The sequence below is a fragment of the Barbus barbus genome (genome assembly GCF_936440315.1).
Source record: "Barbus barbus genome assembly, chromosome: 39".
NCBI lineage: Eukaryota > Metazoa > Chordata > Actinopteri > Cypriniformes > Cyprinidae > Barbus > Barbus barbus.
This window is the reverse complement of record NC_136717.1, coordinates 21,422,454-21,438,021: the sequence shown is the minus strand read 5'-3', so window position 1 is coordinate 21,438,021 and position 15,568 is coordinate 21,422,454. Positions and strand designations below refer to the sequence as shown.

The 15,568-nt window shown below is 36.9% G+C and overlaps 1 protein-coding gene across 1 annotated transcript in view; it reads right to left on the bottom strand.

Annotated features, from left to right (window-relative positions):
- Nucleotides 1–928: 928 nt before the first annotated feature.
- The window catches only part of LOC306858270 (metallophosphoesterase domain-containing protein 1-like), a 35,035-nt gene continuing 20,395 nt past the window's right edge, over nucleotides 929–15,568 (bottom strand). The window contains exons 5-7 of the mRNA XM_079398713.1: nucleotides 5,311–5,426; nucleotides 4,002–4,115; nucleotides 929–2,612 (exon numbers count right to left, since the gene is read on the bottom strand). Of these exons, the coding sequence (XP_079254839.1) occupies nucleotides 2,494–2,612; nucleotides 4,002–4,115; nucleotides 5,311–5,426 (349 nt within the window). The 3' untranslated portion in view covers nucleotides 929–2,493. The remainder of the gene's footprint in view (nucleotides 2,613–4,001; nucleotides 4,116–5,310; nucleotides 5,427–15,568) is intronic.

Below are 15,568 nucleotides of genomic sequence, written 5' to 3'. Positions count from 1 at the left end.
CTGAAAATTACCCTTATATTTACATTAAAGCTCTAAATTGAACACTGCAGACAGCAATGTTTTAAGCTCTAGATCATCATCAGGCAAAACCCTATTTATATAACAACAGGCAATGACATCATCAGATTACCTGCGTTCAGGAAGTCACATGATGTCATATTTTCATCTTTTGCGTACACGCTACAACCCCTAGTTTTTAATTTTGTGTTGAGGCATACACAATATATTGGTAAACAGTTCATTTTTTTAAATTAATCGGTATTGATCAATATTGTATATGTAATAGTCCTTTCTCATATTTTGACATTTTTATTATGTAAGTGTCAGATGTTGGCAAAGGTAAAGTTATTCTTTATACAATTTTCAGAATCTACAGTACAATGATGTGATAAATTCACTTGTGTCTTTTAAAATAATTGATTTTTCTGTAAGAGTTTTAATTTATATATACAAAATAGTCCATAATTTCAATATTAGCCATTTATAAATCATTGGCCATGACAAGAATAACGAAAATTTGACTGATTGGTCAAAATGTTATTTTCAGTGTATTCCTAATTTATGTATCTTGGAATATATAAAATAGTATGTGGCTTTTTACTGGTATTAAGTAATATTGATGTTGAAAAATAACCCCATTTTCTTTATTTATGTTTATAAATCATGTAACTTCCTGTGGGCAGATAATCCAATGATGTCATTACCTGTCTATATCATTTTATTTCACATTGAAGGCCCTGAAGCTGAAACACTGAAGTCGTTCAATACAATATTGAAGCATTAATATCAGTGTGTAGACATTTACTCTTTTATTTTTCTTCTGTAAATGATCTCTTCCAGAACAGTTTTGACAGAGAATTAATCTCTGGATTTATTCAACACCATAACTCTTTAGATGGTGAAATTAAGTGACGAAAAACAAAAGAATCTCCCAAATTGTATCTTTATCATTGAAATTTCACAACACACTGAATTAACAATGCACAGAATCTGTTTGGAAATTCAGAACAGCATGCTGGGGAAAAAAATAACTGGAACACAGCAGTAAACATGACGACAACGTCTTCAAAGAAAAGGCCTCATATGGGCACGAATGAATGAAGAAAGAAAAAAAGAGGAAAGCCACAAGAGAGTGCGAAGCACCTCTGACCGAATGCAAACAAGTGTACAAACAGCAAAAAAACCTTAAAAATAAAGATGAGACAGAAATCCGTCTCCAGACATCAGCTCATCCTTCCTAGTTGGCGTTTCCGATATTTTTTTATTTTTATCTCTTCGATCTCTCAGTGCTCTGATTCGTTCTTTTCCTCGGGCTGTGAAAGAGGAGCAATTGATCGCGTTTGTACACACAGGTGCCCACAGACGCACGCACACACACGCAGAGCGATAATTCGTTCAATTTGTTCATTTTTATTCATCCATTTATATGGAGGAGATGAAAACCCTCTGCACATCTAACAGAAGCGTCATATTAGGCCTAATGCCACACAGTTAATGCTGAAGAGCTGTAAAACACATGGGAATAAATTATCGCCAGGAGGAATGTTAATAAATTATAGTGGGGAGCATGTGGATCAAAGTGCAACATATTCTTGTTATGCAAAAGCGCACTTTGCTGTGCATGACAAGGCTTTGATATTCGGAGGAGGGACGTTAACGGCGGCGCTTTAGAAGAACTTTTAAATATTTGACCTTAAACACTTCAAACTACTGTAAAAGTCCACACTGCTTTAGTAAAGGACCATTTGCTTGAAAACACACTCACAGTTTTACACGTTTACAGTAAATCGAACAATAAAGAAGGCATGAAAATGTGGAGAACACTGGAAAATATTTTTGTTTCTTTTTCACCATCAATAGTTTTAAATGTTACATTCCCATTTCATCTCCCAGTGAAACCCAACATGGCCCCAAGTTCAAAAGAGCAACATATAACAACAGAGCAGATAGGAAAAAGTAGGATGAGAGACTGAGACCCAGAGAAAGAGAGAGAGAGAGAAAGATAGAAATGCCAAAGACCCTGAACAAACTTGTTTGCACCATAGCGCAGTGTTTCCTCTGGGCACATCCTGTAACTTTCAAGAGTGGATCCAGAGCAAAAGAAAAAAAAAATTTCCAAGTCAGATGTCCATTGAGGCTACAAGGTTACAAAGTTCCTTAAATAAGTGCCAGCCAATGAGAAGAAAGCTTGACTTTCCTTCATCTCGAGCACTGATTGGCTTCCATGCCTTTAAGTACATGCGATTGTCACGCTGATTCAAGTGCAACGCAAGAGTCAAATTCAGAAAGCAGTTCAAACGTCCATATCAGTGAGGCAGAATGCCACTCTTTTGTGTCTGAGAGTGTCACACGTCATAAAAATGGATGGAAATATCCTTGGGAATATCCAAATTAACATCTCTCGTCCGCTCTATATACACTACGCAGCATCCGTACACACTCAAAAAGGAACCCTGATTGAAAGAAGGGGGCAGTGGGTGGGTCCCAGTTCAATCATGAGCTCCTGGGATTAGGCAAGTCGAAAACGATGGGCAGGTTCATAGGCTGGAAGTTTACTGTGCACGCCGAAGCATTAATGAACGTGGTGGTTCCATCGTTCATCATACCGTAACCTAGCTCACACAAACACAAAGATATTACAACTGGTTAAGTTGAATACTGTCATGCATGTGATGTTTTGGTGAAAAAACGTTGACATGCTGTTAAAAGGTGAATAAAAATGATATTAAAGGACTATTTCACCCCAACATGAAAATTTCTCAGGCCATCCAAGTAGATGAGTTTGTTGGATTTGGAGAACTTTAGCTCACTTGCTCATTAATGAATCTTTTGCAATAAATGGGTGCCGTCAAGATGACGGTTCAAACAGCTGATAAAAACATCACATTAATCCACACGACTCCAGTCCATCAATTAATCAATTAATACCATGTGAAGAGAAAAGCCGCGTTTTTTAACATTCAACCGTCACTTCTGGCCAAAATAACATAATCCAGAGTCCATAATCCATAATAATGCTTCCTCCAGTGAAAAAGTCCATCCCTTGTTGTTCTCTGACATCAAAATCCACAGACATATTCGTTTAGAACTCTTTTGCACTCTATTTGCATGTAAACGGTGCTTGATCTGTGCATATTTATCTCCTGATTCAGACAAGACAACTTTTTCACTGGAGAAAGTGTTATTATGGATTACGGACTAGCATTTTGGCCAGAAGCGATGGTTTAAAGTTAAAACACCTTAATGATGGATTTGTTTCTTACAAACACAAAGCTTTTCACTTCACAAGCTGTTAATTGGTGGTCTGGATTCGTATGGATTAATTGTGGATTCTGACAGCACCCATTCTCTGCAGAGGATCCTTTGGTGAGCAAGTGATGTAATGTTAAATTTCTCTGAAAAAATCAGAGAAAATCTCTTCTGATGAAGAAACAAACTCACATTTTGGATGGCTTGAGGGTGTGAATTTTCAGCAAATTTTAGTTTTCAACTATTCCTTTAATAAGGTCAAAAACATGGTAAATGGTAAGTTCAAATAATCATGCTGTGTTTATGAGGGATGAATACTTTTAAGATTTTATCTGCTACGAAATTGCAAACAGCAAACGTGACAAATAACAGCAAGCAAACGGCTGTGTAGAGATGTTTCTGCACATTTCTGTGCTATAACATATACATGGCACAGAGTCAAACACAGACATGCAAAGCACAAAACACAAGCTTGCACACACATAAAATGCAATCAAATCACTAAGATGAGAATACTTTATTAAAAGCATTTTGAGTGTGTGTGCCAAATAAACTGAATATGAATGTGATCTAGTTTTTGCTATAGAGCTGTCAGAAGGCAAAGCAGCATGGGACAGACTCTGCCCTGCTAACCCCAAAACAGGCAGATTGACGTGGCAGCATGAACAAATATGTTTGAGATCACAGAGCTGTGTGCATTTCATGCATGTGATTTATAGACAATTGCGAAAGTTATAATTTCATGTGATTACCTTCATGAATGTGTCCAAATACATGTAGTTTGGGCTGAACTCTCCTCTGGACAGTGTTCAATAGCTCCATACAGCCAACACGCTGCATCTTCCTAGGCACCCAGTCCAAAAAACCTACAAAAAAAATATTATAATGACCAATATGAACATCATAAGGCAAAGAAAAAGATGCAGAATATGCAGAAATATATGATGTTACAACAGACAGTTTGGTTAATTTATGCTTCTGGAGTTACATGCTGAACAAATGCCAGATGTACCAAGTTAGGGAAGATATTTATAATAAATTTAAAGACTGTAGCTCTGATTCCACTTAGTGTTTCATATTCTGAATCATGTTTTAGTAATTTTAATGACGAAATAATGGGATTTTTTTTTTTTTTACAAAGTCACCATAACAGAACATCTTGACATCTTGCATGTGTTAATTTAGGAACCCAACGAGGGTGAAGTCTTGACTCACTGAATTTTAACTAGATGATGTGATTGGACGCTCTAGGAAGGATACCAAGCAACTTATGCGTGAACTAATTAATATTCATGAGCCAAGCCTTAGCCATAGTGGGATTAGTAATTCACATCCTGGATTTTGATGTTCCTTTCACAATGAATTTGCGTGAGTCTAAAAATGTTTACACATCCAGAAGTTTGGTTACAGATTTCAAATCAGTTCTTGATTTCCAAACCTACATTAAGTATAGAGCAAGTACAATGATTTCAAGATCTCAGTAAAGTGCTGTTTACACAGGATATGTTCTTATATCCATCTGCACTGTTTTTTAATTATTTTTATATTCAAATGAAAATTGACTTGTTAAAAGACTTCTTGTTACATATGAACAAACTGAATCCAAAATGATCATTACGTTGAATTTACAATTGTAGTCTGACGTCAACACATACATAATGCACAGACTCGCTGTGAGACATCATTTGGGGCTAATTTGCCACACTATGATAAACACTCACATTTGCACAAATGTATAGTGAGACACGTCTTTACCACGAGAATTACACATTGTCACAATCTCAAAGCCCAAAAGCTTAGTGTTTTAAACCGCAGCTGTCTTTATGCACAAACTTCCATTCTCGGTACATATGACTGTGTGTGTGAAGGTTTTATTATGTGCGAAGGGATTTGCTGCACTGCGAACAGCGTCTCAGTGTTGCATGCTTTAGCAGCCTGCTGTAGCAACTCCATCTGCCAAAGCCTCAGAGCAAAAGAGTGTGCGTGTGTGTGAGGATGAAGACAACATAATGGGGAATAACCATTACCGCATGCTTTGTGTGTGTGTGATTTAGGTCTCACCCAGAGGAGGGCAGTGTGTGAGAAGAATATCCGTGGAATCTGGGATCTGATTCCACTTGTCCAGCAGTGCTTGTCCTCTTGGTAGATTAAAAGCCCAGCCGTAGTACCATGGCTGCCTGAAAACATACATAAAGGAAGGAAAAAACACAGTTAAGGCCTACTGATGTGACCGTGAACATTACTGCCAATATCTTTCCCCTGTGCTTCACTGATCTTTTACCCAGACTGCTCTACCGCTGATGAAAACAAGATGACATTTCCATTAGGATCTGTATATGGAGTATCTGTGAGAGATCTTGTCTTTGATGATAAAATAACAGAAAAATCACAAATAGCAATCGCTTTGATCTGACATCTTTCTCATATCTTTTATAAAATGTAACAGAAAAAAAGTTTAAATAGGAATGGAAAAGTCACAGGTTTAAGGCCAGCTTAAATTGTGTCTTTTTCGTTCCCCACCTCCCATCATTTACTGTCATCCTTCTACATAACTGTCCAAAAAAGCAGGGGCGTAAAGATGATTTGAAAAGCTTGGCTCATGAATATTAATCAGGTGATGTAACATTTGCCCAGTAGTCCAAATTGAGCGTAAAGGCTGGTAAGTGGGCGCAACACATAGGAGGATTAACATTTGTGCATTTGTTCAATCCACGGCACATGGAATCGATTGGCAGAGATTTCTACTTGGTCTTAACGTCACATGAACAAAACAGAAAACTATTCAAATTAATTTTTGTTTATATATAAAGTTTATATAATGATATTATTATATAATAAATATTAATATAATTGTATTTTGTTATATTAGTAACTTTAGTAATTTTGTTATATTAGTAACAAAGTAAATTGTTATATTAGTTAGAATAGGGAAGACTATTCACTATTAACTAGTTGCTTTTTAGTATGCATATTACTAACATATTGACTCAGACTGTTTATTAGTACTTATGAAGCACATATTAATTAATGACCATATTTTAGATCCCTTAACCCTACCCAATACCTAAACATAACTACTATAACAACTACCTAACCTTACTAACTATCAATAAGCAGCTAATAGGAGTTTATTGAGGGAAAACTCTTACTTAATAGTGAAACCGTGTTCCTTCATTTAAAGTGTGACTTATATTTTATCACATTTTTATCAAATAGGGAAAGCGGATAGAAAACGAGAAATGGGGGAGGAACAGAAAAACAAGAAACAGGTAGAGACAGACAGTATGTAAGGATAGAGAGGGGGTTGATGTTTTTGCCTATGCCCCATCACTTTGATTGCAGATGCACCAAGCTTGAGTGACGGTATAGAAATTAACATGTCACTAACAATCTGTCCCCAGATCCATCTTCCTCTGCTGTGGCGGATTTGCACATTTATGTGTGCGAGTATGTTGAAAGACTCTCTCTCTCTATGTGTGTGTGTGTGTCAGTTTACACATGAAGGTTCCCTTGCCTTTACGTGGATTTTGTCATTTATAGAGAGCAGTCACTTGAAACGTTTACTTTTATAGCTGGCTGACGCATCAGTGTCCTGTGCTGCAAACACGCGCACACACACACACACAGCCTTTGAGGAGCGATCCAGATCGGCCCTGGGTTCCATCATCTCAAGAAGGTCAAGAGGTAAGAAGGGACTCATGGGAAAGCAAATGCTATTTTCATTTGATTTCATCTGATTATTATTCAAATCACTTCTATCATCAGAATCTAAACATTTATGATCAAACATCCGAAGGGCCACGGACACAGTCTGATTAATTCACATCTCTAATCTTAAAACATTTAAAATGGCCTTTGCATATTGATGGTGCTATTTAAATATTCATTTTCATCTTTACACGGACGTCTCAATTACACTGGATCTAGAAAGGACTCATTATTGGTGTCCCAAACAGATTTTTCTAACAGAGCAGAGAGAGGTTAATAAACAGAAAGAAAATGAGAGAGAGGGTTGTGTGTGAACACAGACAGAAAGGGAGACGCTGTGAAAACGGCCTTAAAATGTCTTAAAAATACAAGTAATTATGTAATTCAGGAATTCTGATTTAGTTTAATGGAGATTTTATTAAGCTAGAAGATCAGAATAATAAGTGAAATTCCTTCAAATGGGACAAGGAATGACTAGTGTACTTGATGTACTAAACCATCTGTGTATTCATCAGATGTTTTTTCATTCGTCAAGGTGAATAGAAAGCAAAGACAGCTGTTTGCTTTCATGCCTTTACTCCCATGATGCCACATCAGCACAAAAGTAAAAAAAAAAGTCACTGACGGATCAGTAAAGTTTGTGCTAACAGACCTGCTTACACTCGCACTCTGTTTCAAACCCTTCTTACAGCCTACCAATCAGCTGCCTTCTAAAGCGACATCTTGACTGTCATGGATTTGAAACACTCTACTGTGTTCTCACAATCTAATTTTAATTTTCCTATGGCCTTTCCAGGCTTTCTGGAAATATTTTCATAGCGATTTTAAAGATGCATTCTAATGAAGAAATACTTCTGAACGGAGCATACCTAGAAAACAAATTATATTAACAATATACTTCCCACAACATTTCCATGACCTTTTAAGATTTTATTAATTTTCATGACTTTTTCAACCCTGAAAAATATTTTTGATAGGTTATAGAGGACTGTGGGAACTGACATTTTTTTAAATAATAAAAATAGTCTATTTTTATCAATACTTTTCAAATACTTTTTTATTTTTTAGTAATAAACATTTCCCTTACTGCATCCACTTAGCTTGTCACCACATTAATCCGGATACATTTAAAAATGTTATTTTCATTTCAAAATGTCAATACTAGCGCATTTAAGTTTTTAAGTTTTCCAAAAGTTGCTCATCCACATTGAAAAGTCTTACAATGTTTAAATCAACTTGTTGCTTGTGCATAAAACATCATAAAAGCTCACTGAGATGATACAGAGAGAGACACATAAACAGACATAATATTCCATCACATCAACGCAAGCATATATATATATATATATATATATATAGACACACATATATATGGGTACAATTAATATGCATCACATGACTAAAAATGTCATCGTTGTCATACCTCCATTTTTCATAGTCTATACTGAAAAACGAATTTACCCACTTGGGAAAGTGTCTTCAAAAAGCTCTGTTATCACTGGACAAAAACGCCATCTCAGTGTGGATAAAAGGCCATAACACAGGAAAAAAAATGGATAGACTGATTAATGTGGACATACATGTAGCTGCAATGCATTCTGGAACTGAGGTATATCTTACTAGATGGCTTAAAGGGATACTTCATCCACAAATTTAAATTCTGTAATCATTTACTCACCCTCAAGTTGTTTTTCTTCTGTTGAATAAAACAATAAGATATTTTGAAGAATGTTGGTAACCAAACAGGGTCCACTGACTTCCATAGTATGGAAAAAAAAAAATCAATGTGGAAGTCAATAGGGACTAGTTTATTTATCAACATTGTACATTTTACAAAACATCTTCTTTTATGTTCCGCAGATGAAAATCATACAAGTTTGGAACAACTTGAGAACTTGTATATGATGACAGAATTTCCATTTTTGGGTGAACTAACCCCTTAAGTTGTCCACTTTGTGAAACAGTTTTCACGATGCCTTAAAATGCTGCCTTCACAGGCAGCTCACTAGATTTGGGAACATTGCAATGCATACCTACACACAAACACACACAAGCTAACTGCAAATGAAGAGAGCTTTTGTTCCTCACCTGTGGCTGCTGTAATTACAGATGTTGGTGGTATCCTGACCCTAATTACAGAGGAGGTGTACACATTGTTCTGTGTGTGTGCATATTTAGTGTATGTGCATGGCACACTAGCAGATATGCAAGTGAATAATTAGAAATGTGACGTTTCTGACACTGACCCAGATGTGTGTACGGAGAAGAGGAGGTTGGGAATCTACAGGGATAAGCCTTTACATCTCTAAAGAGTTAAGAGGCAATATCAGACAGCCTCTTTACCGTGCACACACACACATAACCTCATTAAGAGAGCCTGTTTCAATTAATAGCTTGCGGGTCACAACAGTCCACTGAGATTTACCGGCACATAAGAAGTGCTGTCAACATCACACAAGTGCTCACTTACACACTTGTACTATGAATGAACTATAATAAAACTTTTCCTGGCATGAAAACATGCTATTTCTGAATGAAATGGCTGTTTAAACAAGAACAAGTAAATAAAAAGAAAACAAAAACATTAATTGGTAATATCTCAAATTACTATATCATAGAGAATAAAAAAATTAAGAAATATAAATTCGCACAAAAATCCATGCAGGTTGGGACTTTATCCATTAGTTGTTAATTAAAATAAAAGTATTACCAATTAATGTGTTTTTATTTAATGTGTTTATTTTATTTTATCTTAGAATCAGTTGTTGAATAAAATAAAAAAATAGTAATATCTTAAGTGATTGTACCATGGAGATCCAACATGAATCTATAAAATTATATATGCATATGAACTGTTGACAGTAAGACAAGTCACATGCATTTGAAAATAAACTGTGAATGTTAAATTTCATGACTTTAAAGATTCAACTTTTACAAGAGGGTTAAAGCACAGCACGCTGTCGACATGTACAAATATTGAACAAAAAGCACTGTATAGGGAAATATTTGAAACTAGTTAACCTCACCAATCAACTATCAACTAAACTATATTGTGACCCATTTCTAAGACTTAAGCCAGTGTTGTATATTTGGCGCTGTGTGCTGTGTTTTATAGTTGTGTATTTGGGCAGTGTTGCATATTCAGCACAGTGTAGCTTTATTTTTCAGGCCGTGTTGTATATTTAGCACAGTGTGCTGTGCTGTATTGTGCTGAACTGCAGGGCCGGTTGGACTTTGATGTTCAATCTGAGAGAAGCAAGCGGTCCATTCACACGGGGCTCCAGTCTGAGCAGCACAGCAGGAGAGACACACTCCACAAAACCAGAGAAAGAGAGAGAGAGAAACCCTGGAAGGCAGAGTATATCAGTCTCTGACAATAAAGGGATTAGACCAGGCTTAAGCCGATAGGAGTGTGTGGGTCTGTTTATGTTTCTGTCAGACATAGCTGCACATGCTCTGCACAACTTCACTGTTTGCCTGAGTCCCCCACTCTGTCTCTGTCTGGCTCTGGGTTAAAACGTGGTAAATATGGGACATTTGGTGCCCAGCATGACTTATGCAACATTCAGCATGTAAAAGGGAAACTAAGACTACTGACCACGACCGACACACACACACACACACACACACACACGTTCAGAAACACACATGCATCTACAGATACAAACACAATGGAGCGTGTTTACATTCAGTAATTAATAATGCAGAATTTGCTAAATAAAATATATATTTGATTATAAAGACCCCCCCCCCCCCCCCAAAAAAAAGGAAATATATATCCATAAGAAAAACAATCGAGGTCAGCTGTTGAATAAAAAAAAAAAATAAGGTATTACCAATTCATCAAAAATTGTTATAAATTTAAAATTGAAATAAAATTGTTTATTAGCATGTAAAAATAAAATAAAAAAATTAATTACCACTTAATGTGTTTTTGTTTTATCAGAGAATCAGAAACAAAGAAATCCACACATTTAAGAAAACCAATGCAGGCTAGTTGTTGAATAGAATAAAAAAAATATTAAATGAATAAATAAATGCATGGATTAATTCAGTACAATAAGACAGGTCACTCCCATTAGAAAATAAAGTCAATTTTAAATGTCATGCTGACATTAAATATTTCATATTATTTTATATATATATATAAATAATTTATTTATATTTTTAATAAATAATTATTTTAATACATTTTATAAATATTACATATATTAATAGTTTAACTTAATAATAAATAATAATAATAACAACAATAATAAATAAATAAACCTAAAATAAATGACAGAATTATAGTAATATTATTGACAGAAGAGAAAGAGCAGGACATGAATCGAATGAACACCACAGCTCAATGTGTCGGAGGATGTGTGTTAACACCAGGCCATGGCTTCTGCCGACAATTAAGCATTAATGATAGTCTTAAGTATAAATTGAGGGGTGGATAATGAATTTGGACCCTGGGTAAATGTTTCTGCTCCACTGCATCCGATCCGGACAGTCCGAGAACCAGCAGTAACAAACCCTTCTGTGCAATGAGACATCTGCCCACACAGCCTGACACATCTCTCAAACTTATACACACGCACACACACGTACTGGCCTGGGCACACAGCAGACTTCAGAACAGCTGTGTGGACTCACACTCATCAACAGGAACATTCACAGCACTGATTAACATAACGAGCCAAGAGCAGGGACTCACAGAAGTGTTTGATAGCTGATGCAGGGCTTTAAAGGAACGGATCACGCAAAAACGAAAATTCTGCCATCATTTACTCACCCTTATGTCGTTCCAAACCTGTACGACTCTCTTATAGCATGCTGAATATAAAAGGAGAATCTCATTAGCACATTAGCATATTCAGATTTGGCGTGGCGCAATTGGCTACGAGACACACAATGAGAACCAATGGAGTTTGACATTATTCACGTCAAATCTGACACTACGTGCCAAATTTGAATGAGCGCAAATTCCTTTTGTCTTCCACGGAAGAAAGAACGTCGTACAGGTTTTGAAATACACGAAGATGAGTAAATAATGACTGAATGCATGGACTTACTAAAGGAAAGGCCTTTTGAAGCATTCTTAAAAGCAGTTCTTAAACGTCTGTGGTTGCATGAATAAAGACCTCTGCGTCTGCAAAGCTACATTCGGTATTCCTTTTGAAAAATCAAGCTTAATAAATGCTTACTGCAAGAAAAAAAAGCCTCAATGGACAACATCTGCAGAGAAGCTCTCGTCTTGCTACTGTGTGTAGGTGTATGCGTGTCCGCAGAAAAGACGAAGATGCTCAACGATCGTGAGCAATACTAAATTAAACTTCTCTTTTATACCATGAAAGACAAGCAAGAGGTCTCAAACTTCCTGAAACAGTCCCTGTGGCCCTTCACAAAGATGAAGAAGAGCAGAATAGATGAGAGAAACAAAAACGAGGAGTCGAAGAGATGACAAAATTTAATCGAGTGGAAGAAAAGCAAAGAATAAGAAATTAGTTTTTCTCTTAAACACAAAAACAAAGGCTCACACTGTCTTGGTTTTGTCTTTGGAATACTTGATTCTGATTGGTCAGTTCAGTATTCTTCTGTCAAATATTGTTCTGAGAGCCGCTAAACTGACTACATTCTTCCCACAAAGCTATGCTAGTCTCTCACGTCACTCTGCGATCAATGTCTGCTCACATATTTGAATAAATTCAACTTAAATCAGTACTTCACCAGATTTATTTATCTATTTAACAAGTAGCTATGTAGTAAGTAGGATAAGGTAATAACCTTTACGACCCCCCAAAACAATGTGTGACTATATGATAATATGTGAAGGCCCTCCTCTCTAAGCTGATATTCTTCTGTCATAAAAATAAACAAAAAAAGCCCCAAATAAATATGATGTTTTTTCTGTTTTTGTACTTTTGATCTGCTTTTTGAAGGGGTTTTTTTTCAAAGCAAAAAATGCATTATCACATTCCTGAACACTTGCCTTCAACATTTCAGTTTCGATTATAAGCAAGTGCATAAATATTGGGTATATGTCGAATGTCACCTGACCAAACCCGGAAAACAAGTCTCATTGCATCCACAGAAAGTGTTAAAAGCCGTATTAATTAATGATGATATCTATGGACTTTTAAAGTAGTCAGTTAAACTAGTTAGTTGTTTTTATTGTTGCCATTTTATTAAATTTTAATAGCCAAATGGTAGTGACAACAATAAAAATCATTATTAAACAGAATGGGGAAGTCGTGGCCTAATGGTTAGAGATTCGGACTCGTAATCCAAAGGTTGCGGGTTCGAGTCTCGGGCCGGCAGGGATTGTAGGTGGGGGGAGTGAATGTCCAGCGCTCTCTCCACCCTCAATACCACGACTGAGGTGCCCTTGAGCAAGGCACCGAACCCCCAACTGCTCCCCGGGCGCCGCAGCATAAAAATGGCTGCCCACTGCTCCAGGTGTGTGTTCACGGTGTGTGTGTGTTCACTGCTGTGTGTGTGTGCACTTTGGATGGGATAAATGCAGAGCACGAATTCCGAGTATGGGTCACCATACTTGGCCGTATGTCACTTCACTTTGAATAACCTTTTTAAAAGCATTGCAAACATCTTTACTGAAGTTTTTGACAAAATTAAAGACATACTGTACAGTATCCTAGAGCAAAAAAATTTAATAAAAAAATCTGAATATTTGCGCAATATGCCTTTAAACTACAAAGCACACGTTGTATGAAGATACTTCACTGAACGATTACTTCTGTTTCTTCCGTCGGGTCCCTTGGCTTTGTCTCTCGTTCTTCTTCCGGGAGGATTTTAGGAGCGCTGAGAGATACGTGCGACTCAAACAGACACCACGCATGCAGCGCTAATGAGCTCCCTCTGGAAGCCCTCAAACACTCTGTCATACGTTATAATTGCGTTGGTAATACGTTCGGTTATGTGTTAGCATTTTGTACATGGTGTCGGAGCGGACAGAGAGGAAAGAGCAGGAGAGAAATGGAGAGAATTTGAAAAAGAATGACAGTTAACAGGGAAACATCAAGGCTGTGTGTGTGTGTTTGAGAGAGCGAGATGAGCTTTCGCCAGACCTCTCTAGCCTGAACTGTGAGGAGCAGGTGCAGGACAACAGCACCAATGTGTGTGTGTGTGTATGTAAATGAGTGTGAACGTGTGTCAATGGCTATGAGTGTGTGTGTTAGAGATGAGACTGTCATATGGAGCGGATTGGAGCGATGCAAAGCTATTGCCTTCTGGGGAATGAACACACACACACAAGGTGAACTGGTCAGGTCATAGAAACTTACTCCTGCTGTGTTAATGCGCTTTGTGTTGGCTTACCTGCATGGCCTTTCAGCTCAGCTGAGAGACGCAGTTTACACACTGATGCAATTTCAACTCGATTTTCTGTCTCAGCTTGCCCATCTGAAACTTTCAGTGGCATCTTAGCTTTTTTCAGAACAAATGCAATGCATTTAAAAAATGTTATTTATAAAAAAAAATTTAATACAACTGCAGTGGAATGCAATGCAATACAATGCAAGGCAATGCAATTCAATGCAAACACACACACACTTACATTTTTTAAATTATATTTAATCCATATACATGTCAATATATTATGGATATAAAAATATATAGATTTCTAAAATATATTAAAATATTGTATTGTAGGCCTTTCTAGTATACTATACTATAATATATTATATAATCTCAATTTATAAACAGTGCTAAAGAAAACATATTGAAGAAAAATGCCAGCATAAAAAAAAATAATAATAATAAAAAAAATAATAATATAAACACAAATGGACAGCAAACAGTTTTTTTTAGAAAAAAAATGCCCTCAACAAAAGGTAAAAAAGAAAAAGAAAGATTTTTTTTCCCAATACAACAGCAATGATTTTAGTTTTTACATGAGGATCATAAAAAATAAATGGTTTTGTAGGCACCCTTTTACCCCAGATAATCATATTTGTGCAATTGTGCATCTGTGTAAGGGAATGGAATAAAATGCCTCCATCTCTAATTGGTGGCAAAAATACTAGCCACACAAGTTTTGCCACATGGTACCGCATTTCATTCCTCCACAGCTGTGCGGAGAAAATAAATATCCAGTTCAGAATCGAGAGCAAGAGAGGTGTAATGAGCAGGAAGGGAGTTAACATGTAGAAAGTGAGGTAGCGTAGCAGAGGAAGCGCAGAAGTGCTTGTCTGGGATTGTGACGGTGCTGCTAAAAATCAGCGGCTAATTCCGCCTGTGTAACTGCTGGACATTTTTTTCCTCCCTCTTCCCTCTCTTTCCCACAGAGTGATAGTTGCCGTAGCAACCGTGGCAAATCTTCCTTTTCTCAAACAGATGTCCCATTTAGTTGGAAATTAGAATGTGTAAAAACCCAGGAGACTCAAATTATTTCCAAGTTCTCCGGGAGGAGGGAGACGGAGAAGAAAAGAGGAGCGCGGAAAAGAAAGGAGTGGTGAGGGAAGGAGAGAAAAAGAGGAAAAGGGAGGGAGAGGGTTACATATCCTCCTCCTCAGGAAGTGTGAAAGTGTGTTGATTAGCCATCGCTGTGGGGCAGCTAATTCTGACGCCTGACCACACGCCACAGCCAGCACTGAAGAGGCAGCAG